The sequence below is a fragment of the Petromyzon marinus genome, chromosome 38 (assembly GCF_048934315.1).
Source record: "Petromyzon marinus isolate PM22_M1 ecotype Great Lakes invasive population chromosome 38, UKy_Petmar_22M1.pri1.0, whole genome shotgun sequence".
Classification (NCBI taxonomy): Eukaryota; Metazoa; Chordata; class Hyperoartia; order Petromyzontiformes; family Petromyzontidae; genus Petromyzon; species Petromyzon marinus.
In genome coordinates this window covers 5,663,945-5,690,025 of record NC_133704.1, presented here as the reverse complement: position 1 = coordinate 5,690,025, position 26,081 = coordinate 5,663,945, and the positions used below count along the sequence as shown (strand labels likewise).

Sequence of the window (26,081 nt, the reverse complement as noted above, 5' to 3'; positions counted from 1 at the left end):
AAGGTGAGACGTTGCTCTAATTTGTGTTTTCCCCAACTCCCAAACGCCAAAAATCTAAATTGCATTATATATTGCTTTTGTTTAAACTATTCCATGTGACGACTTTTCCCATTTGCCTCAATTTCACACGAGCTGTTTACATTTGGAATCTTTGATTAAGTCTGTTTATTTTATTCATGGATCTTGTATAATTTAGTTTAATTTGGTTTGGGTTTCCATTTCATTTGCTTTCTTTACTTTGTTACGTATTTATTTTTCAATCAGTCTCCTTTGGAAAAAAAGGGTGTTTGTATCAAATTTGATATTTACTCTTGGGACATTACATAGCATTACTAATTAGGTGTACCTTAAACTGCAAGTGTATTACCCAGAAACCACATCGGAGCGCTGAAAAAATGTACTTCAGTACTATTGTTATTATGTTACGTTCCATGAGTAAACACCACATTTGATATCAACGGCCCATTTTTCAAGAAACGCTGATTAAACATAGATAAAAAAATGAAAACGCAATAAAAATCGACCGAAACTCAACAGAAATAACTGGAGTGCTACACCACGTGCGCAATTCGACACGCGTCCGATGCACTGTGAGAGGTTAAGAATCGGGCCTTGACGTTTAAGGTAATCGTGACCTGCCTAACATTCGTTTGTTTAACATCTCTCCGTGGTGGCGAGATGTTGACTACCTTGCCTGGTATGCAAGAGGTCATAGATTCGATCCCGGCCCTGACGCCTGCTGTATATTTGCAGTTTGGGTGTCTCTCCCCCCACGGTCACGTGGATTTTTCCCTCTGGTCTCCAGTATATCCCTCCGCATTTAGAATCAACATGTGTTTAGTGTATTTGGCTCCTATAAATTTCCGCTCGATGAGCCACTTCGTGGCGTTATCATTTGTGGCCAGGTCATTAAAAAAAAAAAGCTAGATATGTTATTGGGCCTTACCTGATAAAAAAAAAAATCTTGAATAATTCTCTCCAAATCTGTATGCGACAGTTAAAGGTGGAGCGACGTCGGCCCCATCGGCGCCATCGTCCCCTCCCGAGTCGGAATCCGGCAGCGTGGCCGCGGGCAGCGGCGGCGGCGATGAGTCGGCCTTCGCGGTGGGCGAGCGCGTCTTCGTCAACGGCGCCAAGGCCGGCACACTGCGCTTCCTGGGCCCGACGCAATTCGCCCCGGGCCGCTGGGCGGGCATCGAGCTCGAGGAGCCCGTCGGCAAGAACGACGGCTCGGTGGCGGGCGTGCGCTACTTCCAGTGCCGCCCCCTACACGGCGTCTTCACACGGCCCTCCAAGCTGGCACCGACGGCTGGCGAAGGCGAGGCCGCCGAGACCGACGCGTCCCCTAACACCGCGGCGGCCACTACGGCGACGCGAGCATCTTCCAGCGGCGCCACCCCTCCGTCCTCCTCCTCCGAGGCCGCCACCGTCTCGTCCCCGCAGGTCATGACCCCGGCAAGCCCGGCGACCCCCAAAAGTATTCCCACAACGACGACGGGGCCGCCGTCACTGCCGCCGCCGACAGCCAGACCGCCCTCGTCCACACCCGCGTCGATGAGCAAGATGACGAGCGGGTCGGTGTCGAACCTGTCGGAAGCCGGGTCGATGAAGAAGGGCGAGCGGGAGCTGAAGATTGGCGACCGCGTACTGGTAAGGACATATCATCCATAATAATAGTGCTGATGGTAATGTTTCAGCAGCCATCAACTCCTCCTAGAGCTCCCGACCGCAAGTCTAACCTTCCGACACCAAATAAGCATTGGCCTCATTGTGGAGAATGCAAAAAAAAGTATGCAGACGATACATCTCCACCTAAATTTTTTTTAAGAACGGTAACGACACAACCGACCGGCCACATGGCCTTCTGGAAGTGCATCGTTTTCAGGAGCATTGTTTCAAGACGAGCAAAACTCTCGAACGGTTTTGTCATTGCAATGTCTCATCAGTAAATCCGTGCAATCTTGATAGCGTCGTTTTTATCACGCAAGGATATCAAGAAGGCGCTGCTTTTGCCAATAGGGGGCAATGTTGGCTCGTGGTGAATGCACTTTAGGATTCTTTCATCAATTTCAACGTTCATCCGTCTCGTCGGCAACATCGTTTTTCTGGTCTCTAGCTGTCACAAAACCTCCCAGGATGCTTCAACACCGTTTCACGTGTGCCTGGACGTTGTCCATCCCGGGGTGAAGTTTAGGCTGTTTTCCATTTTTCCTCCTTTGACATTATCGCGATCTCGTCGTGTTTTATGCACACGCATTCTCATTCCATCGTCGCCGTGCGACCGCTGAAAATAGGCCGCACGGCGGTCTAATTTCACGCTCATGTAAATGACTGCATTTTACGTCCTTGTTTACAATAAATCTCAACTTAAAGTGTCTCCCAACATCTGCGGCATCGTACCTTTGCACAACGGCGACCAATGTCACTTTCCCCCTTGTTGCCCAATAAATATGTAAATGTTTGTGGGATGGTTTCCGTGGCAGGTGACTCTTTTTAACAGCCTTGAAACCGGCTTGAAATAGTAGGAGCTCGTAATGGGCATGAAATAATATGTACCACGTAACGGTATTCTCACTGCATTTAATTTGTTAAATATACATGCGCAACAGTATTCGAGCACATTTTATATGCACAATATACTACATAACAGTATTTGAGTGCACTTAATATGGATTTTATACAGTGTAATGGTATTCTAGTTCATTTAGTAATACATTATAGGCTACGTAATGCTACTCTCGTGCAACTAAATGTTATATGTCATATTGTTATCCAGCAGTATAAATGGGTATGCCACGCTTAGTCCGTCGGCAGATCGCTTGCGGTGGGGTAAAGTGTGGGTATCAACAACCTCTTCCAATATGCCTGGCCAAGGTGGATGAGAAGACCAAATTCCCTCTAGAGGGCATATGGTGGCCCTTCCACCAGCAGTGGTGTGAGCTAGAAATTGCAGGGCTGAACATTTACCTTCCACTAATATCTCTAATTGTATTTGTTTCCCCCCAGAGCGTATTATTGCCGGTGTGTCGCACTGTCCATTCTGTTCTTGCGCATAATCTCGGCGCATACCGCTCCCTCTTTAACCACCGCTTGGTGTGACCTTTCCCCTCCCCCCTTCCTAGGTGAGTGGCACGAAGGCGGGCGTGGTGAGGTTTCTTGGCGAGGCGGACTTTGCCAAGGGCGAGTGGTGCGGTGTGGAACTGGATGAGCCCCTGGGCAAGAACGACGGCTCTGTGGCTGGCACCAGGTATCAGATAATTCGAGCCCCCTCCTCTGTAGACCAATGAGAAGACGACCCCACGTGTGGGGTCTATGTCGAGCATATCTTCTCTGAAGCTTCAGCCACACTCTACTGCGGTTGAACTGACGAATCTCACCTGCACTCCTCCATCGTTGTGCTGTCTGCCTTCGTCCCCATTATCCTGTTGGCCCCTTAGGCCTCTGCAGTTGGATAGTGACTCTTCATGTTTACCACTACCAATTGTGACCACGATTGCATTGCGAGTGGCTTTGAAAGCAGAGCATAACGATAGCAGTATTAACAACAACAACAAACTGGTTTCACCTTTTCCCCCCCATCCCCCCCCCCCCCCCTTGCATGAAGATATTTCCAATGCCAGCCCAAGTACGGCCTCTTCGCCCCGACGCACAAGGTGACGCGAATTGGCTTCCCGTCCACGACGCCGGCTAAGGCGAAGGCCGGTGGCGCCGTGCCGGGCACCCGGCGCACCGTCAGCTCGGGCATCGCCGCGCTCAAGCGCAGCCCCAGCGCCTCCTCCATCAGCACGCTCAGCTCCGTGGCCTCGTCCGTGAGCGCCAAGCCCAGCCGCACCGGCCTGGTATGTTTATTTTTTTTTATAGCATTTTTTTTTCAAATAACATTTAAAAAAAAATAACATTTTTTTTTTTTTTTTACCCAGGAAAGGAGGTCCACTGAGCTATGTAGCTCTTTTTCAGAAGCGACCTGGCTATCACAAATGATAGCTCAACGAAGTGGCTTATCACCCACACCAAACCCACCCCACGTGTGTGTGTGTGTGTCCCCCGCAGCTAGCGGAGACGTCCGCCCGCTACTCGCGCAAGATCGCGGGGAACACGGCGCTCCAGGAGGCGCTCAAGGAGAAGCAGCAGCACATCGAGCAGCTGATGGCCGAGCGGGACATGGAGCGCGCCGAGGTGGCACGAGCCACCAGCCAGGTCGGGGAGGTGGAGCAGGAGCTGTCTCTCGTAAGACACGCGCACTCGCAGGTGAGGCACCCCAATGATCCTATTCTACTTCAGTCCGTTCTTGATCTTCGCGATCACTGTGGCGGGGGCGGGTGGGGAGGGGAGGCAGAGTCTGCTTCGGTCCTTGCCGCATCGATGCGTCACTGCGTCTCTTCTACGCTGCTGCTTCTTCGCTGATCTCTTTACATTCGTCTTTAGTCTGTTATTCTTGTTGTTGTTGCTGTTGTCCTTTATTTAACGAGAAGGTGAAATAAATAAACCCATTGAGACGCACGAAACAGCATTGTGCCTCTTGCAAGCGTGACCTTTTATGGTGCTAGATCGCTGCCTTCATCCCCACTGCCTATGCATGCCATTGTCATTATCGTCATATGCATGCGTTCTTATCGAAAGCTTCATCCTCATCATGTGTATGTGATTTGTGTAAAATTATCAGCATCGCATGTTTCATCACTTAGCATCCTCATCTTTATTGATTTTCCACTGCTGGATGAAGGCCTCCCAACCGCGTCAACCATCCCTCACAGCCCTACAATGCAAGAGTCCATTTCCCTCCTGCGAATGAGCCGATCTCTTTGCGTCGTCTAACACGGCGGTTGTCTTCACGGTCATCTCCTCGCCTTTTGGCTGCCATTTTCTCACGGGTCTCATTCGTCCGTGCTTTCCATGCGATCTCCCTCGTGTTCCGTAAACAGTTCGTGGTTGAAGCGGAGGAGAAGATGGACAGCCTGCGGACTCTGGTGGAGGCAGCCGATCGCGAGAAGGTGGAGCTGCTGAATCAGTTGGAGGAGGAGAGACGGTGAGTGAGAGAGGTGGGGCCACACCATTGATTCCCAATTATTAATAACAATCATCGGTAATTATTTTACGGCCATTTTTATCGATCAACTGCAATGAGTCCTCGTCACGTGTCGGTCAAATCAACGTTTACATTAAATTAGCTGGAATAAGCCAAAAAGAATGAAGAGTCAAATGTTCCCTCTTGTTCTGCTGTAGATGCTCGTTGCATGGCATTTAAACTGATATATTTTTTTACTCTCAGAGACGGATGGTTTCGGACAAAAGTCAGTGAAAAAACTAAAATGTACGTGATGGGTTGTTGTGCGTTGCCCGTTTATCAATAAAATCAGCAGTTTGTAATTCCCGCAGATAGAATTGGAATTGGGTGGGAAAAAAAACATTATGGAATATTAGTTTTTTTTATGCGTTCAATGGTTGGGTGAGCTGAAGCTATCAAAAAGTCGCTCCGCTTGAGAAGCCGGTTTAATCACGGGCGGCGGAAACCCAGACTTGAACCCAGGATCTCTGTGGGGTGCCAGCTCGCACTTCCATCTTTTCATTAGCTTCATGAGCCACCCGGTCAACTCCCAAAGACTCTAAAATGGATTGCATTGGAGTGTGGGAGATGTCCTTAAGTTGATGTTCTCTGTTACACGGACGATGTTCCTGTTTATTGATCGAGGAGGGCTAAAACAGAACAGGACACGAGAGTACAAATAGTTCCACTGAAATAGAGTTTCAGTGGAACTGTTTTCGCAAATGAGCGGTTATTTAAAGTTTCTCCTTTTGAGTTAACGTTTTTAATCGAATGAAATACCCTTTTAAAGTAAATGTAACATCGAAAACAAAAGCCTGCGAAAGAGTGGTAATCTTGAGAGTTATTACACGAAACAGAGTTTTAATAGAAATTCAACTTTCGTCCCAGTTGAGTTTCGCGTTTAACATTTGGTTTTACCTTCAAGGGATGTGGCTGGGTGGCTCAGGGTTCAGAGAGGGGGCAATAAACCAGCACCTTTAAGAGCCTGTGTTCGAATCCAGATTTCGCCTGTGAGTTTGATTGTCACAGCCCCAATGACCAAAGACAATAATCACCAATTAGTTATTTTTTTTTTCACCAAAATAAATCCAGCTCTGAGAATCGACAACAAAAATGTCGGGTTGAGGGCCGTGCGGTGAATATTTCACTGTTGTAGGGCCCGTGTGAAAGTGCGTTCCCTCTAGCAAATGATGAGGCCGCTTGAAGGCATTTCCAGAAGTCGCATGAAGGGATTCCCTCTGGCCTGTGATACGTGGGCGATATCGCCCTCCTCGGGAGGGCCGTACTCTAACAAAGTGACGATGTGCTCGCGAGAGTTATGGTAGGACGCGCCATCTCTTGCCATGACGCCGACAGAGAGACAACAAGAACAAAGAAGACAGTATTTTAATTGACAAACGAAAAACTTTAGGGGAGAGATGGAAATAAGTAAATGGTCACGTGCACGCATGTATTTTAAATTGTATTCAGTTTCTCCCACTTAACATTGTCTTCAACAGAAGGGTGGAAGACCTGCAATTTCGGGTGGAGGAGGAATCCATTACGAAGGGCGACCTGGAGGTACACCGAGAGCATTTAGCCTTTGTCAAGATGTTAAAAATAATCGGCGTGTAAGAAATCACAAGCACGTTCCTCACAGGTACATCAGGCACCATTGGATGGGGTGGAGGCAATGATTGGCCATACTCAACTGATGATTCCTAACCGGCATGAAACTAGCCCACATTCTCGTTTGATCCCGCGGCAGTCACAGCCATGCAGACTCCCAACTGTTCGATTTGTACGGGATGAGAGTGTTGTCCCCTCGCATGCGTGTGTTTTCTCCGGGTGCTCCACTTTCCTTCCATACGTATAAACACTCATTAATTGGTCGAAAACACCTTAATATGTAGAGGAGCGCAGAGCTTGGGGTGCGGTGCACAATTTGGTTGCTGGGTCACCGCCTGGCTGCCGCCTTCCCGCTGGACTTTAGTGAAAAACTGCTGGACATCTGTGAAAAAGAGCTTTATAGCTTATCGGATTCCTCCGGTATAAAAAAAGATTCTGATTCTGATTGTCTGTGGCTCCTCCTCTCGCCTCTGGAGTCTCCCTCTCTCTTAAAAAGAGTGAGTGAATGCCGTGCGGTGGCGAGGTACAAGTTGAAATCGTGCTTTTTTTTTAAGTACGATGCTGGGACTCATGTGCCACACCTATTTAACTAATTTCTTTACAACTGATTTTTGTGTTTAGTTTGTTGTCTTTTCCCCCCCGCACACCTCCGATTAGCACGGTTGGCTATGTACCGTGTGAAAGAAGTTCAACGTACGTGCATACATACGTGTATGACGGCAGCTGGTGCGGCGTTGCCAATTGCCACTCTCTGTTGCCTGTTGCGATGGCACCTTCTTGCAGCAGTGGTTCCTTCTTGCATGTGCATGAGCTGACACGCACTTCTCTGGATCTGTGTCTTTACGCGTGCACGTACACTTATTCCCGTCGGGCTCAATCAGTTTGTGCTGACGAGTCGGCTGTGTGTGTGCGCGCGTGTCTTTACTTTCAAGAGGCCGGCAACAAACAGCACTGTTAGCAAAGTTGTAATCGTTATCCATTACAACTGTGACACGTTTCTTGAATTGAGCAAGATTATTATTATAAGAGCTTGGGGAAAAGAGATGATCGGAGGGAATTCCAAAGTGGAGCAGTGCAGGGTAAAGAAGGTGAAAGACAAGTGTTGTGATTTGCATTGTGGTGATCAGGTGAATGAGCGAGTTAGTTCCTGAGCGAATGGGTGAGTGAGTTTGATGTTGTGACCTGCAAGTGTGAAGATTGAACGCAGTATGGATGGAGACGAAACAGTCAGTGTTTGGTCGACCGAGTTCTCAACGCGGGCGGAGGAATCGATGAGTGAAGTTCATGGGAACAGTAACAGCAACTATGGTAGTAGTAGTAGTTGTAGCGATAATAATACATACAAGAATGATAAGGAGGCGACCGACCACCGCTGAGCTAGTGAGTGACGTTTACAAGCTGTGAGACCTCTGTTCTGACACTGCCTTCCTCTCTCTCTCCCTATGTGCACGCTCACGCGCATGTGTTTAATCATGGTAGTAGAAGTAGCGATAGAATACATACATACAAGAGTGTTAAGGAGGTGACTGACCGCAGCTGAGTGAGTGACTGACGTTTACAGGCTGTTAGACCTCTGTTCCAACACTGCCTTCCTTTCTCCATGTGTGCTCGTGTGTGTTTAATCGACTTGTCGGCTGTGCGCTCGTACTTGCTCCGATTGCTCTCTCTTAACCCTCGGTGTCTGTGTGGCTGTCTGTGGTCTGACACTCACCCCCCCCCCCCATCAAATGTCGGTTCATTCATTGGTGTGCGGTCTCTATCTTTGGCGTGGGTGTGAGTTTTGCATGCGTGTGGATTTTTTCGACTAACAGACTCAAACCAAACTGGAGCATGCGCGCATTAAGGAGCTTGAGCAGAGCCTTCTGTTTGAGAAAACCAAAGCCGAGAAGCTGCAGAGAGAGTTAGAAGACTCGCGGGTAAACTGGGATGCAACGTTCACACTGTCCGTCCGTAGCGATCATGCGGAACAAACAAACGAAAACAAAATATTTTTTTTTACGGTACTAAACCTTCAATCCAGAATTTAAACATGCTACTGCACAACGTCGCATGCCCCGACTGCCGCATGTCTTTCCCTGACCAGTTTAATCGCCCGAACCCAGCGCGACGTGCTGCGCATAGCGGAGCCGTGGATTTTTTTCTCCCGCAGGTGTTCGCAAATCCACCCTGGTTTCACGTACAATCTTGTATTTTTCATTTTTAGCGTGAATTCGCCAACTCCTAAAGCGGTGCAAAACGGCTTCTCTTGCCTCGTTTAAAGCAGTTGGCGCTTCATTTTTATTTGTTACAGTTACAAAATTGGTGCGTCGCGTGAAAGTGTGGTCGTCTACACGCGCTCACGTATCCTGCCCCCTTTGCATATCCGCCCATACATCAGTCCCCAGCGAGTTGGATATGCGACGTTGTACCGTATATATTTTACGTATTTTGTGACTGCAGGTTGTATTTAACGACCTGTTTTAAAAAATATATATATATTCAATTATTCTAGCCATGCTAAAGAGACGGTGGATTGAAAGTTTCCGTATAATTGCCTGTCCAGTTAACTATTTCTAATGCTTTGTGTTGTTTGACTGGGTTATAATAAGCATGGCGCCAAATAATAATTAATCATCTTACGGCAGACGCATTCCAACAACAAACGACCGAAGAGGTATCGACCTGCGCTGTAGCTGTCCGACGTGTTTGTTTTTTGCGGGTTGTACCGCTACGTGTCGTTCGTAGTTTCTCGCCACGTGCCCGGGAGCTTCTTCCCAGAGCCGTCTCTAAACATCGGATATCGCGACGAACAACACGTAGCGGCATAACTGCGAAAAAACCTACGCAGTTCTACTTTAGTCGCATGGCTGTGCTGTGTTCCTGGCTCTCCGACACGAGTTCGAAGCTTCGGTAATGGGTGGAGAAAAAACGAATTAAAAAGTGGCTCAATAACTCGCCAATTAGTTAAAAAAAAACATATCCTCTTGGATGGTGGTGCTTGCGTGGGTGACCACCGTGCTCGTCAGGTTGCTACAGGCTGCTACGAGGCTACGCGGCGGGCAGCAGAGAGGGCAGTGCAGAGAAATCCATTGTACTATTCTATTCTTTGCTGCCCGCATTCGCCAACCCGAAGTGGCCGGCGTGGAGACGTACAGGCAAGGTCACACCCACGACTCGATTAGCGTAGGGGGAGGCCCTCATCCAGCAGTGGATTGACCAATGGGCTGTAGGTATGCTGTATGTAATGTAGTGACACGACTGCCGACCGAGGCGCTACGGTCGGCACAGTAGAAATAAAAAAAAAACTAAAACTGACGCCCGATAGTAATTCAATCTTGAAATCAAACGGGCAGACCGCGGCAATGTAGCGGCATCGCTGCAGTGGCGTCCCGAAAAGTACGGTGGTCACACCGGCAGTGACATCGCTCGAGAGTGACGGCCTCGTGCCTGAGAGGCACTTTCAAGTCTGTTTTTCTCATTAACGTTCACTTTACTTTGGTTTCCAATAGTCTGGGTCGCACCTCCGAGGTAATGCCTTACACGGATTTGTTCCTTGGGCTGCGTCTGCCTTTTAAACGCTTCTGACTTTTAACCCACTGTGGGAGACATAACCACTTAACCTTGTGTGCGACGCTGCTCAATCACTGTGTGCCCAACCTTGGTAATCGTCTGAAAGCCGGGCTTTAATTTCGGCCGGGTCTTTGTCTGGCTTGGCGGGCTCAGAAAATATTTCTTCATTTGGCACACCGCATCCAGTGTAACTCTCGCTGTGACTGTAGCTAATAACACTGGGCATGTCCCACTTACTCCTGTTAACTAACAACCTGGAAAATACCCTGTGAGCAATAAATCACTTTGAACAACCACATCCAGTATTCATCTCTCTGGGTGTGGCTACTGGTCACAAACCATCTACTCGGGCCTAGCAAATAATCCTGGAGGATGTTGCCCACACCTGGCACACAACATCCAGTACACCTCTCGCTATGGCTGTGGCAACATGCCACCTGCTCGGGTTTACTAAGCGACTCGTAAAATATTTGGCGATGAATAAAAAAAAATCTGGCCATCGGCAACTGCCTCGTCCGCGACGCGATGGATTTACCGGCAGAAAAATTGGAACGGTTAAAAAAATAACGGCGAACTAACGCGCGGCTGGTCAGGCCGCCACCGTCTCGGAGAAGTCTCGCATCCTGGAGCTAGAGGCGGAGCTGGAGGCCGCGAGGCAGGGCCTGCCCGGCAAGGCCCTCCCGGCGGACGCGGGCCCTGAAGCGGGCGCCGCGCACGCGGCCGCTGCCGCGGCGCTGATGGAGGCTCTGCAGGCTGAGATCAAGGCCCTCAAGGAGCAGCTCGCCGCCGCCAACAAGGACAAGGTAGCCCCCCCGCTCTGCTGAATGTTGTTTGAGGCGAAAACTTGACTCGCGTGCGTGCGTGCGTACCGCTTGGTTTCTTCAATTTGTTGCAATTCTCTCCTCGATAATTTTTGGTGTCTGACTTTCTCTTTGCGTCATTGCTCTAACTTTATTTTATTCGGTTTTTGCTCGTTTTTGTCGTGACTTTACCGAAAGAACCAAAGAGTTCGTCTTTATTTGTAAGCTGCAGATGGCCCTACGCAGTTGCTTCAAGCAGCTTCTGTCTTGCGAGCCTGGGCAGCACGACAATTACATTTCTGAGCACACACACACACACACTCCGCGGCCGTTTCTCAATGCCACGGGCTATGTTGTGTCGGCGATGGAGCAGATGGAACGGCAGACTCGGTATACTCATCAATCATGTCAAAATTGACAACATGCACCACCGTATTACGGTGCTAATGAGGACGCGCACAGCGGTGAACATTCATTTCCGATGGTAAGCGTTTGTTAATGACGATTGTATTTACCTCGGTAAGCCTCGCTGAGTTTTCGAGACTTTTCAAGAGGGACCTGCACTGGGATCGTTGGCACATTTCAATTTAGGAGTTGTTTGGCTTGTGGGCGGGGCAAACTGGAGTACTTGGGGAAAACCCACCAGATATACGAAGGGATAACACTCGAGCTCCGCGCGGATAGAGTCAAGGATCCAGTGCTGTTTTGACATTGCTTGGCCAGCTTCCAGCCAAAACCTTACAGCTCTTGGTATTTTCCAGGCAGTCTCTCGTCAATTTAATGAACCAGGTTCAACCCTTCTGATGAGTTTGGGCACATTCAGGAGGATTTGGAAGCGATGCCTTTGAATAGTCCAAGCGGGTGTCTCATGTCCCGTTTACCGCAATGAACCGTTGGTGAAATTCCACATTCCTGTGGAGGAAACCAGTCATTCGATTGGAAAACCACTGATTCTAAAATGTGATATTTATTTAGTCAACTCTGTTCGGTGCCTGATAAAAGCTGATCGATGCACAGGGAGTCTGAGTGATGGACATGAGTTTGTGCTGGCGCGCGTAAAAAAAAAAAAACAGGTGGTAACGCGTGACGCACTCCTTTCACCCGGATTCAAACTCGTAACCTACACATCGTGAGTCACGTGCTCTATCCACTGCGCGACACAGCCAGGTGGCAGCGCAAGTTACCCAGCGTTGCGCTGTGCCCTCTGGCTATGCAAGACGAATAGCAGAGCGCTGCTTCTTTCAACGTGTTGCGTCTGATTAAATAATAATATTTTTTTTTTAAACAGGAATTTCATTAAAGCCAGCTTTTGACGGAGCACTTTCGTTCTGCGTGTAATATTGCTAGCCACGTGTTTTCTGAATATAACTCTTTGGGTGTAATGTACGTCGCGGCGATAATTGAGTTCATAACGCGGCAGCATTCTCTTACCGCGGCATCAAGGCGACCGTATCGACGTGGACAGTTCACGGAATTTGACTTTCAAATAAACGGAACAAAATGAAAATTATAAAAAAAAACAAGAACGCAAGTTGGCTACGTTGAGAGACACACAGGTCAACACTGCCACGTTTATGACGACGACGATGATGATGGCGATGACGGCATTTTCTCTTCGGTACGTTACATTTTTTGCGTATACATCTCGCTCGAATAAGTGCTGTGTATTAAAAATTTAATGTATTTGTTTCAATCGATATGATGGCTAAATTGTTCCAGGAGAAGCTTCGCTTCCTGAAGACGCTTCCAAACAGGTAGGCGGTTCGAAACGTCTGGACATCGTGCCGGACAACATGCGGCACAACCGGATGCGCGTGCACGCACGTGCCTGCTGGCCCCTTTGCTCCAATTCCCCGCCCCCCCCCCCCGACCGCTGTTGTCTTCCCATTGACAGGCGGAGGAGCGGCGAGCGGCGAAGGCCCTCCAGGAGAGTCTCGATGCGGCCCTGAGCGAGGCCGAAGCCCTCAAGAAGGCCCACGCCGAGGCCGAGTCTCTCCGCCGGGAGCTGGCCGCGACGACCAGTGAGGTGCAGCTGTGGAAGGAACGCCTCGAGGCGGTGGAGGCCGCTCACCGCCAGGCCCTGGAGGACGCCGCGAGCCGCTCGGCCGCCCCGGGAGCCGAAGCGGCGGCGGCGCTGGAGGCGCTGAAGGGCGAGCGTGTCAAACTGGAGCGGGAGAGCGCCGCGCACCTCAGGGTGAGTGGGGCGTGACGCGTGGGAATCATCCGTGGAACTGCACGCGCCCTCGCTCGCAGAACAGGGTGGCGTCGTGGACGGTGGCGGTGGTAAACGTGGTTGTTCCACTGCTTTGCCGCACGGTCGCCATCTCTTGTGGTCCCTCCAACGCAGGCAGTCGGCAACCAGCGGCTCCGGAGCAACCCTCTTTAACATCTCGCCCCGGTGGCTAGGAGATGTTAACTACCTCGCCTTGTATGCAGGAGTTCGTGGGTTCGATCCCGACCACTCTGCAAGCTCACTGGCTATCAGCAAAGATTCGTTCATGAAGCCATCCAGATATATAAACACAGGTGCAATTTCAACCGAGAAGATGGATACAAACTGGAAGGACGTTATTAACCAGTTTAAGTCATAACTGGCTGTGATGTTTCCATCCTACCTGCCGATGTTAGCAGGTATTTTCGACTCTCTGAGTTGCATTACCAGGTTAAATGTCTTTACATTCACAGGCTAAATGTCTCACTAACACAGCCACCGTTGCTCGTTTTCTTCGATGTGACGGTGGTTTTCGTGTTGTTCGTTTTTCTTACATTGACATGCTAATCTCTCAATACAATGGCCACCTTCACAGCTTCGTCAACGTGGAGGTGGCCCAGCTCTCCGATCTTACATTTACATGCAAATTTCATCTCCAACCCCGCTCACTTCTCTTATGACCCTTGGGTTACACCCATCTCAAACCTTTACAACATCCTGCCTCAGCAGCTCTCCCGCTATATTTTTTCCTGCCTCAGCAGCTCTCCCGCTATATTTTCTCACCTTATGACGATTGCTCGTGTTGTGATCGAAACGTCGTGATGCTTTTATTATTTTTCTATCTACGTGGCTTTACCGAAAGACCCCAAGAATGCGGATTCCTGCAGTCACGAAAGCTTTTAAGTCAGAATTAAAATAGTTTTAGTTTATCGTCGCCGGTGCTTTGCTCTGGTTGTCCTGCGCAGGAGAAGGAGGAGCTGAAGGCGAAGCTCGGAGAAGCGCTGAAGGGGCGCGAGAGCGAGGTGGAGCGCGTGAAGCAGCAGCTGGAATTGGCCGGCACCCAGCACATGCTGGAGCTCGAGGAGATGCTGACGAAGCTCTCGCAGGCCGAGGACAAGCTCAAGGAGGCCGAGAAGACGGACACGGAGAAGCAGGTTGACTACGTCACTTGCATGACACGCGCCGACACACGCGCGAGTGGGTCTGTGTGTTGCGCGCGCTCGTGCACGTACGTACGTGTGCGTGTGTGTGTGTGTGCGTGTGCACGAGCGGCTAGGTGTGATGTTGGCTACCCCCACCCCCTTGTGTGCTCGCTAACAGCACAAGCCCCCAACAAGTCTGTTAAGGCCATTTCCGGGAGATCTTTGTCTGTGTGTGCAAGCGTGGGAGTGCAACGGGATTGGCGCGCTGTCTGACTGCCGGGCGAAGAATGTTTGCCTGTGCCAGGCCACATGGGAAAAGTGCAGCCGCCCACTGGAAGGGATCTCGGAAAGCGGTTCCTCAATTTTGCCTTCTTTCGGGCCAAATCTCGTGAGATGTGGCGATGTGCTACTCGGTGAAGGGGTTTTGAATGGACACTCCTTCTCGTGACATTGACATGGGGGGGGGGGGGGGCATTTTTTAAACAAAATTGAAAGCAATGAATCCATTGAGAGCACGCATTGAACCGCTGACGGTGGTAATAGCGTAGCTGCATGTTCCGTGTGCCCGCTTTGCCACAGGCGTTGCAGAGCCGCGTGTCAGAGCTCGAGGCGAAGTGCCGCGAGTGTGAGAGGCTGGCGGAGGAGACGGAGGCTTCCCACAAGGAAAACGAGGCCCTGCGGGGGAAGCTGACCGCGGCCCTGAGCACGTGCAGCGCCGTGGAGGCCGAGAGACTGTCTGCTGGCGACAAGGTAACGGCTGTCTGTGCCACACTCGCCTCTCGTTTGTTTACATGCACGGAAATTGGGCGCCTGTGCGCGCGTGCGCGTTCGTGTGAAACTGCGTCTGTTTGTGTGTTTGTGTTGTGTGTCAGCAGCGGTTATGTAGCAGTTAGGCGAGCTGCTCTACGAACCCAGTAATGCCAGTTCGATTCCCACTCACGGCCAACACCCAGTGACAATTATCTGAACCGGTCCTGGGCCTCCCCTAGGTCGACTCAGCCTCAAATAAGTATCTGGTGCTGTGTGTACACATCGCTACTGGGGAGACAAAGGCGGTCAGGCGTGGTATTTGCCACCCACCCCCTCGTGTGCCATGCCAGCCTTCATAGGTGCTCGCTTAACAGTACTTGCTCCAACAGTCTGTTGAGGCTCTACGGGTGATCTTTGTCTTTGTAGAGCAGTGGTTAGCGTGCTGCTCTTCGAACCCGACCACACGAGTTTAATTTCCCGCTCACGACCAACATCGTTGACGAAGATCTGAACTGGTTCCTGGACCTCCCCGAGGCCTCCATTGATTAGTTTAGTTTACACCTCTTTTGTGAAGCCACTGCTGGATGAAGCCCTCCACACTGGGTTGCTGTTGAAAAAAAAGTTGAACTCAATGGGCCTTACCAATAATGAAGTGGCTTGACTGAGCCTTCAAATGAGTACCAGGTTGCAGTGCATAACATCTGCACAGGGGTGACGAAGGTGGCTGGGAGTGGTGCAGGCCACACCAACCCCCTCGTGCACTGCGCCGGCCTTAATATGCACTTTCTAACGGTACTTTACGCGGCAGTCAGTCAGGCGCTACAGGGGAAATGAAACAATCTTTATACTTCACAACGTTTATCCTGGGCTTTGAGCCAGGGCTCGGCGTGAGTAAAAATTTTTTTTTTTAAATGAGGAATCATTTATCTGTGAATTGGCAGTGGCGTTTCCCACCTGCTCACTCCATAAATATTGCAGTACACTCGGCTGCCTGGTTTAGCATTATTGCAGCGAAGGTACTTGGGAGAGTGGGGTTTGGCGGTATTTTTACTTTGCCCCGTCCGCACAGGCCGGAGAGCTCGCTGAGAAGTTGCAAGTGATGGACAGAGAGCTGGAGGGCCTGCGCCAGAAGGTTTCATCTCTCAGTGACGATAGGGGCCAGCTGCAACAGAAACTGTCTGCGCGGGTAAGTGTGGCCCTCGTTTTTGACATTTCGTACCGGATTTTAGCGTTGCCAGCGAAAGTGTTCTCAAGTCACATCCACTGCGATCTGACCCAGCGGTAGCGTGCTCTTTCCGTTTTTTGTGTGGGTTCGCCGTTCGACCCCGGCGGATGCCCTGGTATATACTGCCCGGTGTATTCATGATAAATGACGGTGCCGCCTGCTCTGCAGTGAACTTCAAAGGTCCTGCGACGTGATTCGAGAGTTAGGGCCACGTGTGTTCGCCTCGTGTCCCAGAAGTTTGGCCAGCTTGATAAATATCTCATAATATATGTACATACTGCATGTTGAACTTTCGCACCGTACGTAGCCAAGCGTGCTAATCGGACGTGCGGTGGAAGGACAACAAACTAACAACAACAACAAAAAAACCGGTTCTAAAAACCGAAGTTTTCAATCTAGATTTAAAAGTGCATAATCTCCAGTGGCTTCGTAATATCTGAAGGAAGACCGTTTCAGATGACTACAGAAGCACATTTGAAAATGCGCGATGCAGTGATTGTTTTCGAACGTTACCTGATTAGGAAGCCATGTAACAACGTCGCCCCTACACGGGCAGCTGCCCCTGGGGGTCCCTTGCCGCAGGCCGCCTCGAGAGGTATTGCACGGGAGGCGTGGAATACATGCTAAACGACAATCATGATAATGATGATGATGATTACAGTTATCGTTTAACACACATGGTGTCTGCTTTTAGATGGAAGAAATAAAGTCTGCGACCGAAAAAGGAAGCAGCCTGCAACAAATTATTGAAGGTGCAGTCAATAGAATTTTATTTAGAGTTGCACATCTGTCTTATTTGTTTGTCCTTGAATTACACTGTGTGACAATTTTTTTTTGTGCCTGGGTAGTAAGTGTTATTTCCTCATTGCTTATGCCTCAAAATTACAGAAAATGGCAATTATTTCCCACAAACTTTGCTTTTGTGACCAGGATAGTGATATTTTTAAATTGACCTATTTTCCAGAATATTCCAGATAGATTCTGTGCTGAGTAAACTTGGAGTACCTTCTCGAACATTCTAGTGCTTTCCAGTCATATAAATAGTAGTATAAATACAGGGGCCTTAAGCCCACCAGTTCAGTTTAGTTTAGTTCCAGCTGCCTAAGTGGATATATATCTGCCTTTTTCTGAGATGGCATCAAGAGGCTGTAAGCATCCAGCAGACGCATTTTGCTATGTGTGTGGCCAATTTATTAAGACGAGCGAAATACTGCTCTGTGGAAGCATCTGCTAAGATGTGTGAGGCCTACAAGGCATATTTCGGCATGCCTGTCGGGAATCAAGACAAACCCTGGGCACCTAATTTCACCTGCGAGCAATGCAAACAAAACTCTGGAAGGTAAGATGGACAATTGTTGCTCGGAATTTTACGGAATAAAATCTGTTACAATTAAAAAAAATTGTAAAAGTTTTTAATTTTAAAATGTTTTACAATTTTGAATGTTATTGAAAATGTATATCACGTGAAAAATATTGCGAGTATCTCTCACACATTAGTCATGGGTGAAATAAATGTATTTTTGTAGGATGGTACAGAGGGGAAAAGAGAGCCATGAAGTTCGCTATCCCAATAATTTTGCGGGAACCCACTGACAAAACTCAAGCATCTGCTACTTCTGCATGGTGAACCCTTACAAACGTCGGACTGGCAAGAATGCACCTGCTATCACGTATCCGGACCTTCCTTCATCCATCGCCCCGGTGCCACACTGCCATGAGCTCCCTGTACCCACTCCTCCGGAGAGAGAGCAGCCGTCTTTAAAAGAGAGCAGCAAGTCAGAGAGTGAGGAAGATGTTGTAGATCCAGATGACAATTTCAGAGGTGGAGCTGAGGAGAGAAACCCATACTACCTCAACCAAAAAGCCCTCAACGATTTGATCAGAGATCTTGGTTTCACCAAGTCCAATGCCGAGTCTCGGCTCAAGCAGTGGAACTTGTTGGATAAAAGTGTGCAAGTCGCAGATCAGAGGAATCGTTGCCAACCTTTTTGCAGCTTCTTCACCCATCAAGATGGGCTCTGATTCTGCCACAATGTGACCAGTCTGTTCGAGGCAATCGGAATCGCCTGTAATCGGAATGAGTGGCGCCTCTTCATTGACAGCTCATCCAGGAGCCTCCAAGCCATGCTGCTGCATAATGGTAACAAGTATTCGTCTCTTCCCCTGGCTCACTCGGTGCACCTCAAAGAGGATTACAACAGCATCAAGACCTTTCTGGACGCCTTGAAGTATGATGAGTACCGCTGGGAGGTCATCGGAGATTCCAAAATGGTGGCGTTCCTGATGGGTCTCCAAGCCGGTTTTACCAAGTTTCCTTGCTATTCTAGATTTGAAGCTTTCGTGACTGCAAGGATTCATACTCTTTGGTTTTTTCGGTAAAGTCACGTAGGTAAAATAAAATAAATGAAAACAACTAAATTAAATCACGACGTTTCGGAGGCAACACAGCAGGTGGAACAGTCACAGCAAAATATCTGTATCAAGTGAAGAGCTCTGAGACATCCGAGATTATATACAGGTTAAGGGGGGGGGGGAGGAGCCAGGAAGGGACGTGGGTGGGGGGGACAGCTAAGTTTTCTCCTTACTAGCTCACTAGTAAGGAGAAAGCGGCTTGGGACAGCTTTGTCGCAGTGGTTTGTGGCTTCTTGGACAATCACAAGGTCGAAAACGATGTGGAGCTGTTTGGGACTCTGGTGAAGAACTACGGCATAATGGGCTGTAGCATGTCCCTCAAAGTCCATATCCTTGATGCTCATCTTGATAAATTCAAGGAGAACATGGGAGCGTACTCGGAGGAGCAAGGCGAGCACTTCCACCAGTATATGGACTTTGAACGCCGCTACCAAGGACAGTATAACGAGAACATGATGGGAGACTATATTTTGGGGATTCGTGAAAGTGATTTACAGTATAATCGTAAATCTCGAAAAACTACTCGCTTCTAAATCTTTTGTAGACATTTTTGTATTACTTTATAAATACATGTTAATTTTTATTCATATGTTGTTGTTTTCTGGCTTTATTTGAACGAAAAGACACAAATTCACCCGTTTTCTCATTGAAAATACGTAAATTAAAAAAATTCACTGTCCTGATCACAAAAGCAAAGATTGTGGGGAATAATAGCCATTTTCCATTATTTTTAGGCATAAGCAATTAGGAAATAACACTTACTACTCAGACCAAAAATTATGTTACTTAGTATTCTTTGGTTCTTTCGGTAAAGTCACGTAGATAGAACAAATAAAAATAAAGTGAAAAATAATAAAAACAAATTTTAAGCAAAAATCACTAATGTAGACTAGCCTGGTTCTAAATCGGAGTTAGTGTACGGGCAGTCTATAATGTAGACTGTAGCCTGGTTATTATGTAACACTATTTGTTACATAGTGTTATTTTTCCAATTTCACTCAACATTTAGATCTGTACTTACAGTTTTTTTTAACTTTGGCATTTGTGTGACCCCCCGGTCACTCTTGTAAATGAGACGCATCCTCGTCTTGATTGTTTTTAAAATACAAATAAAACCATATTCTCCAGATTATGAAATGCTCATGAAATTAAAACTCACGAGAAACTTGCATCGGGTGTCAACATAGTTACACAAATCTGGTCTCACACACAAAGACAAAGATCGCCCATATAGCCTAAACAGACTGTTGGGGCAAGTGCTATTAGCGATTAGTACCTATGAAGGCCGGCACGGCACACGAGGGGGTGGGTGGCCAGCATCACGCCCGACCACCTTTGTCTCTCTAGAGAAGATGTTTAAACCCCGGACCAGGTACACAAATGACAACCAGATTATAATACATCTGCTTTAAAATAAAAGGGGGGATAAAGAGCATCTTATAATTGGGAGAATACGGTAATCTGGTGGGCCGTAACGGGCGATGGCCTTGAGTTGTAATTTTTTCCCCCGACAGAACTGGAAGGAAAGGTGAGCTCGCGGGAGGAGCAGAACTCAGGGCTGAGCGTCGAGCTCCAGCAAGTGAAGACTGAGTTGTCCGGTAAGGTAGATCAGTGGCTTCTCAACCTTTGGCTACTGGTTACCCCCTTGTTCAATTTTGTTTCAACCGAGTAGCACCCCCCCCCCCCCCACCGTGTGCCTGACCCTCCATGGTTCTGAGAAATAAATGTATGAATAATGAACATGAATATTTTAATCAATTGTCCATTTTGTGAAGTATCTTAATTTGCTAGTAATTGCAAGCGATTAAAAAATAATAATTCAACAGACGCTCTGCATGCATGACATAATTTATTCGCGCTCGCTGGTTGCTCTTGGAAACCACATCGTTTAGAAACGTCTTTTATATCGTTCTAAGTTACCGTATCGATTCAAATAGTCTGTTTAGGCTATATGGGGGAATCTGTCTTTGTTGTCCAGCGCTGGAGCGTAAGGTGCACTCGGGGGAGGAGAAGGCCGAGCAGCTCGCGCGAGACAAGCAGAAGCTGGAGGAGGACATCGCCCAGATGATCCAGTCTTCCGGAGACAGCTCGGCACAGCTCACAAAGATGAACGATGACATCAGGAAGAGAGACAAGTGCGATTGCCTCTCTTTTTTTGTTGTTTTGCTGTTGGCTGCTCTCTCTGTGGAAATTATGGAGGCAGAGCAACTGGCAAGGTTTTTTCTTCTACGTGGCGGCTCGGCTGTGGGCATTGTAGCGAAAAATCCATCGTCACATTGCGTAGTACTAATGTGTGTCCACGTCGGCGCTCCCTGCCTTCAGAAACCCGCGTTGACCAGCGTGGGCAAGAGGCCACTCGAAGGGATCTCGGAGACAGCCCCCGTGGTATCCGCTGTTCCCGACGGGTCGTTCTTCATCACGAATGCTTGCCGCTGCTCCACTGGCGGATCCGAATGGACACTTGATAGCACAGTCGGGATAAATAAAAAAAATATAAATACACTTGTTGCGGTGTCACTGCAACATTGACTGTGACCGAATCACGCGCGAAAAATGTGTCTGGAGTTTCAACAGATCTGATAAGTTAAGCAAGGGTTGAACCGAGTGGATACTGCTCCTGATTGGCAAACGCCATGCGTGGCGCAACAGGGTTGCACCGCTTTGCGAGAGACACGAGCCGACAGGGGCAATGGGGATAGAAACGTGTTGCGTACGTGTGACCAACGTAGCTTCCGCCTCCCCCGCCTCCTCCTCCTCCTCGCGTGACGATGTGTGTCCTGCCAGGCAAGTGGAGGAGCTGCAGGCTAGCCTGGCGCAGGAGCGCGAGTTGGCGGCCAGTGTTTCCGAGAAGCTGCTCGAGTTGGAACGCGGGGCCCAGACGAGCGCGAAGAAGGCGGAGGAGACGCACTTGGCTGAGGTCAACGCTGCCAAAGCCTCCATTGCCGGCCTGGTAGGTGCCCTTTGTCACTCCACTGCTGGATGAATGCCTCCGCCAGTATCACGTTTTTTTTCGTTTACTTTTGGAGCCAGCAAATTATTTCCCCTCCGTTCCCAACAAACCACCGAGGCCGCCGATGACGTGCTTTGCTTTTCGTCCGATTTCTGTTTGCTTCGTTGCCGTTCTTTATTTGATTGCTGTTGTCGTTTTGGCGCCCCAGGTCACGATTGCAATTGAGACTCTCTACGTTGGCCTAGTCAGCTCTCATTTGGTTGAACAAAAACAAACTTGAACTTTGTCATTGATTGCTGGCGATCCAGGAGGCGGAGGTCTCGCGAGCGGAAGCCCTCGGGAAGGAGGAGGCCGAGCGTCTGAAGAGAAATACGCAGAATGTGCAGGAAGCCCTAGAGGAGGTGCAGCGGAGCTTGACTGAGATGACGGCTCGTGCAGAGCAGTCCGAGCGCGAGGTGCAGATTCTGGGGACGCAGGTGGAGAGCGGGAAGGTACGGTGATGATAATTGTCCCGCTATCCCATCATGTGGACGGCTAAATGCTGGAATTTACCAGCGGCAGAATTTAGATGTTGGTGATGGGTAGACGTGGATGATGGGTAGCCCTGGGCGATGGGTAGATGTGGGTGATGGGTAAGACCTGGGTGATGAGTAGACCTGGGTGATGGGTAGACCTGGGTGATGGGTAACACCTGGGTGATGGGTAACACCTGGGTGATGGGTAACACCTGGGTGATGGGTAGACGTGGGTGATGGGTAGACCTGGGTGATGGGTAGACCTGGGTGATGGGTAACACCTGGGTGATGGGTAACACCTGGGTGATGGGTAGACGTGGGTGATGGGTAGACCTGGGTGATGGGTAACAACTGGGTGATGGGTAACAAGTGGGTGATGGGTAGATCTGGGTGATGGGTAACACCTGGGTGATGGGAAGACCTGGGTGATGGGTAGACCTGGGTGATGGGTAGACCTGGGTGATGGGTAGACCTGGGTGATGGGTAGCCCTGGGCGATGGGTAGACGTGGGTGATGGGTAGACGTGGGTGATGGGTAGACCTGGGTGATGGGTAGACCTTGGTGATGGGTAGACCTTGGTGATGGGTAGACCTGGGTGATGGGTAGCCCTGGGCGATGGGTAGACCTGGGAGATGGGTAGACGTGGGTGATGGGTAGACCTGCGTGATGGGTAACAACTGGGTGATGGGTAACAACTGGGTGATGGGTAGATCTGGGTGATGGGTAACACCTGGGTGATGGGAAGACCTGGGTGATGGGTAGACCTGGGTGATGGGTAGACCTGGGTGATGGGTAGACCTGGGTGATGGGTAGACCTGGGTGATGGGTAGACCTGGGAGATGGGTAACAACTAGGTGATGGGTAGACCTGGGTGATGGGTAGATCTGGGAGATGGGTAAGACCTGGGTGATGGGTAGACCTGGGTGATGGGTAGACCTGGGTGATGGGTAGCCCTAGGTGATGGGTAGACCTGGGTTATGGGTAAGACCTGGGGGATGGGTAGACCTGGGTGATGGGTAAGACCTGGGTGATGGGTAGACCTGGGTGATGGGTAGACCTGCGTGATGGGTAGACCTGGCTGATGGGTAAGACCTGGGAGATGGGTAACAACTAGGTGATGGGTAGCCCTGGGTGATGGGTAGACCTGGGTTATGGGTAAGACCTGGGGGATGGGTAGACCTGGGTGATGGGTAGCCCTGGGTGATGGGTAGACCTGGGTTATGGGTAAGACCTGGGGGATGGGTAGACCTGGGTGATGGGTAGCCTTGGGTGATGGGTAGCCCTGGGCGATGGGTAGACGTGGGTGATGGGTAGACCTGGGTGATGGGTAACAACTGGGTGATGGGTAGACCTGGGCGATGGGTAGACCTGGGTGATGGGTAGACCTGGGTGATGGGTAGACCTGCGTGATGGGTAGACCTGGGTTATGGGTAAGACCTGGGGGATGGGTAGACCTGGGTGATGGGTAGCCTTGGGTGATGGGTAGCCCTGGGCGATGGGTAGCCCTGGGTGATGGGTAGACGTGGGTGATGGGTAGCCCTGGGCGATGGGTAGACGTGGGTGATGGGTAGACCTGGGTGATGGGTAACAACTGGGTGATGGGTAGACCTGGGAGATGGGTAGACCTGGGTGATGGGTAGACCTGGGTGATGGGTAGACCTGGGTGATGGGTTGACCTGGGTGATGGGTAGACCTGGGTGATGGGTAGACCTGGGTGATGAGTAGACCTGGGAGATGGGTAGACCTGGGTGATGGGTAGACCTGGGTTTGGGTAGACCTGGGAGATGGGTAACAACTAGGTGATGGGTAGACCTGGGTGATGGGTAGACCTGGGAGATGGGTAAGACCTGGGTGATGGGTAGACCTGGGTGATGGGTAGACCTGGGTGATGGGTAGCCCTAGGTGATGGGTAGACCTGGGTTATGGGTAAGACCTGGGGGATGGGTAGACTTGGGTGATGGGTAAGACCTGGGTGATGGGTAGACCTGGGTGATGGGTAGACCTGCGTGATTGGTAGACCTGGGTGATGGGTAAGACCTGGGAGATGGGTAACAACTAGGTGATGGGTAGCCCTGGGTGATGGCTAGACCTGGGTTATGAGTAAGACCTGGGGGATGGGTAGACCTGGGTGATGGGTAGCCCTGGGTGATGGGTAGACCTGGGTGATGGGTAGACCTGCGTGATGGGTAACAACTGGGTGATGGGTAACAACTGGGTGATGGGTAGATCTGGGTGATGGGTAACACCTGGGTGATGGGAAGACCTGGGTGATGGGTAGACCTGGGTGATGGGTAGACCTGGGTGATGGGTAGACCTGGGTGATGGGTAGACCTGGGTGATGGGTAGACCTGGGAGATGGGTAACAACTAGGTGATGGGTAGACCTGGGTGATGGGTAGATCTGGGAGATGGGTAAGACCTGGGTGATGGGTAGACCTGGGTGATGGGTAGACCTGGGTGATGGGTAGCCCTAGGTGATGGGTAGACCTGGGTTATGGGTAAGACCTGGGGGATGGGTAGACCTGGGTGATGGGTAAGACCTGGGTGATGGGTAGACCTGGGTGATGGGTAGACCTGCGTGATGGGTAGACCTGGCTGATGGGTAAGACCTGGGAGATGGGTAACAACTAGGTGATGGGTAGCCCTGGGTGATGGGTAGACCTGGGTTATGGGTAAGACCTGGGGGATGGGTAGACCTGGGTGATGGGTAGCCCTGGGTGATGGGTAGACCTGGGTTATGGGTAAGACCTGGGGGATGGGTAGACCTGGGTGATGGGTAGCCTTGGGTGATGGGTAGCCCTGGGCGATGGGTAGACGTGGGTGATGGGTAGACCTGGGTGATGGGTAACAACTGGGTGATGGGTAGACCTGGGCGATGGGTAGACCTGGGTGATGGGTAGACCTGGGTGATGGGTAGACCTGGGTTATGGGTAAGACCTGGGGGATGGGTAGACCTGGGTGATGGGTAGCCTTGGGTGATGGGTAGCCCTGGGCGATGGGTAGCCCTGGGTGATGGGTAGACGTGGGTGATGGGTAGCCCTGGGCGATGGGTAGACGTGGGTGATGGGTAGACCTGGGTGATGGGTAACAACTGGGTGATGGGTAGACCTGGGAGATGGGTAGACCTGGGTGATGGGTAGACCTGGGTGATGGGTAGACCTGGGTGATGGGTTGACCTGGGTGATGGGTAGACCTGGGTGATGGGTAGACCTGGGTGATGAGTAGACCTGGGAGATGGGTAGACCTGGGTGATGGGTAGACCTGGGTTTGGGTAGACCTGGGAGATGGGTAACAACTAGGTGATGGGTAGACCTGGGTGATGGGTAGACCTGGGAGATGGGTAAGACCTGGGTGATGGGTAGACCTGGGTGATGGGTAGACCTGGGTGATGGGTAGCCCTAGGTGATGGGTAGACCTGGGTTATGGGTAAGACCTGGGGGATGGGTAGACTTGGGTGATGGGTAAGACCTGGGTGATGGGTAGACCTGGGTGATGGGTAGACCTGCGTGATTGGTAGACCTGGGTGATGGGTAAGACCTGGGAGATGGGTAACAACTAGGTGATGGGTAGCCCTGGGTGATGGCTAGACCTGGGTTATGAGTAAGACCTGGGGGATGGGTAGACCTGGGTGATGGGTAGCCCTGGGTGATGGGTAGACCTGGGTGATGGGTAGACCTGGGTTATGGGTAAGACCTGGGGGATGGGTAGACCTGGGTGATGGGTAGACTTGGGTGATGGGTAGACGTGGGCGATGGGTAGCCTTGGGTGATGGGTAGACCTGGGTGATGGGTAACAACTGGGTGATGGGTAGACCTTGGTGATGGGTAGACCTGGGTGATGGGTAACAACTGGGTGATGGGTAGACCTGGGTGATG

The 26,081-nt window shown here is 50.2% G+C and overlaps 1 protein-coding gene across 13 annotated transcripts in view; it reads left to right on the top strand.

Moving 5' to 3' along the window:
• The window catches only part of LOC116950050 (uncharacterized), a 75,916-nt gene that overhangs the window by 10,780 nt on the left and 39,055 nt on the right, over positions 1-26,081 (top strand). For 11 of the 13 annotated variants that reach the window (XM_032967442.2, XM_032967441.2, XM_076072588.1 and 8 more), the window contains exons 3-19: positions 998-1,650; positions 3,123-3,247; positions 3,605-3,839; positions 4,051-4,248; positions 4,923-5,026; positions 6,544-6,604; positions 8,464-8,568; positions 10,795-11,004; positions 12,896-13,195; positions 14,179-14,367; positions 14,935-15,105; positions 16,175-16,291; positions 17,025-17,082; positions 20,257-20,340; positions 20,721-20,877; positions 21,527-21,692; positions 22,001-22,183. In XM_032967442.2, the coding sequence (XP_032823333.2) occupies positions 998-1,650; positions 3,123-3,247; positions 3,605-3,839; positions 4,051-4,248; positions 4,923-5,026; positions 6,544-6,604; positions 8,464-8,568; positions 10,795-11,004; positions 12,896-13,195; positions 14,179-14,367; positions 14,935-15,105; positions 16,175-16,291; positions 17,025-17,082; positions 20,257-20,340; positions 20,721-20,877; positions 21,527-21,692; positions 22,001-22,183 (3,116 nt within the window). The remainder of the gene's footprint in view (positions 1-997; positions 1,651-3,122; positions 3,248-3,604; positions 3,840-4,050; positions 4,249-4,922; positions 5,027-6,543; positions 6,605-8,463; positions 8,569-10,794; positions 11,005-12,895; positions 13,196-14,178; positions 14,368-14,934; positions 15,106-16,174; positions 16,292-17,024; positions 17,083-20,256; positions 20,341-20,720; positions 20,878-21,526; positions 21,693-22,000; positions 22,184-26,081) is intronic. The other 2 variants (XM_076072591.1, XM_076072592.1) reach the window with 1 other exon arrangement.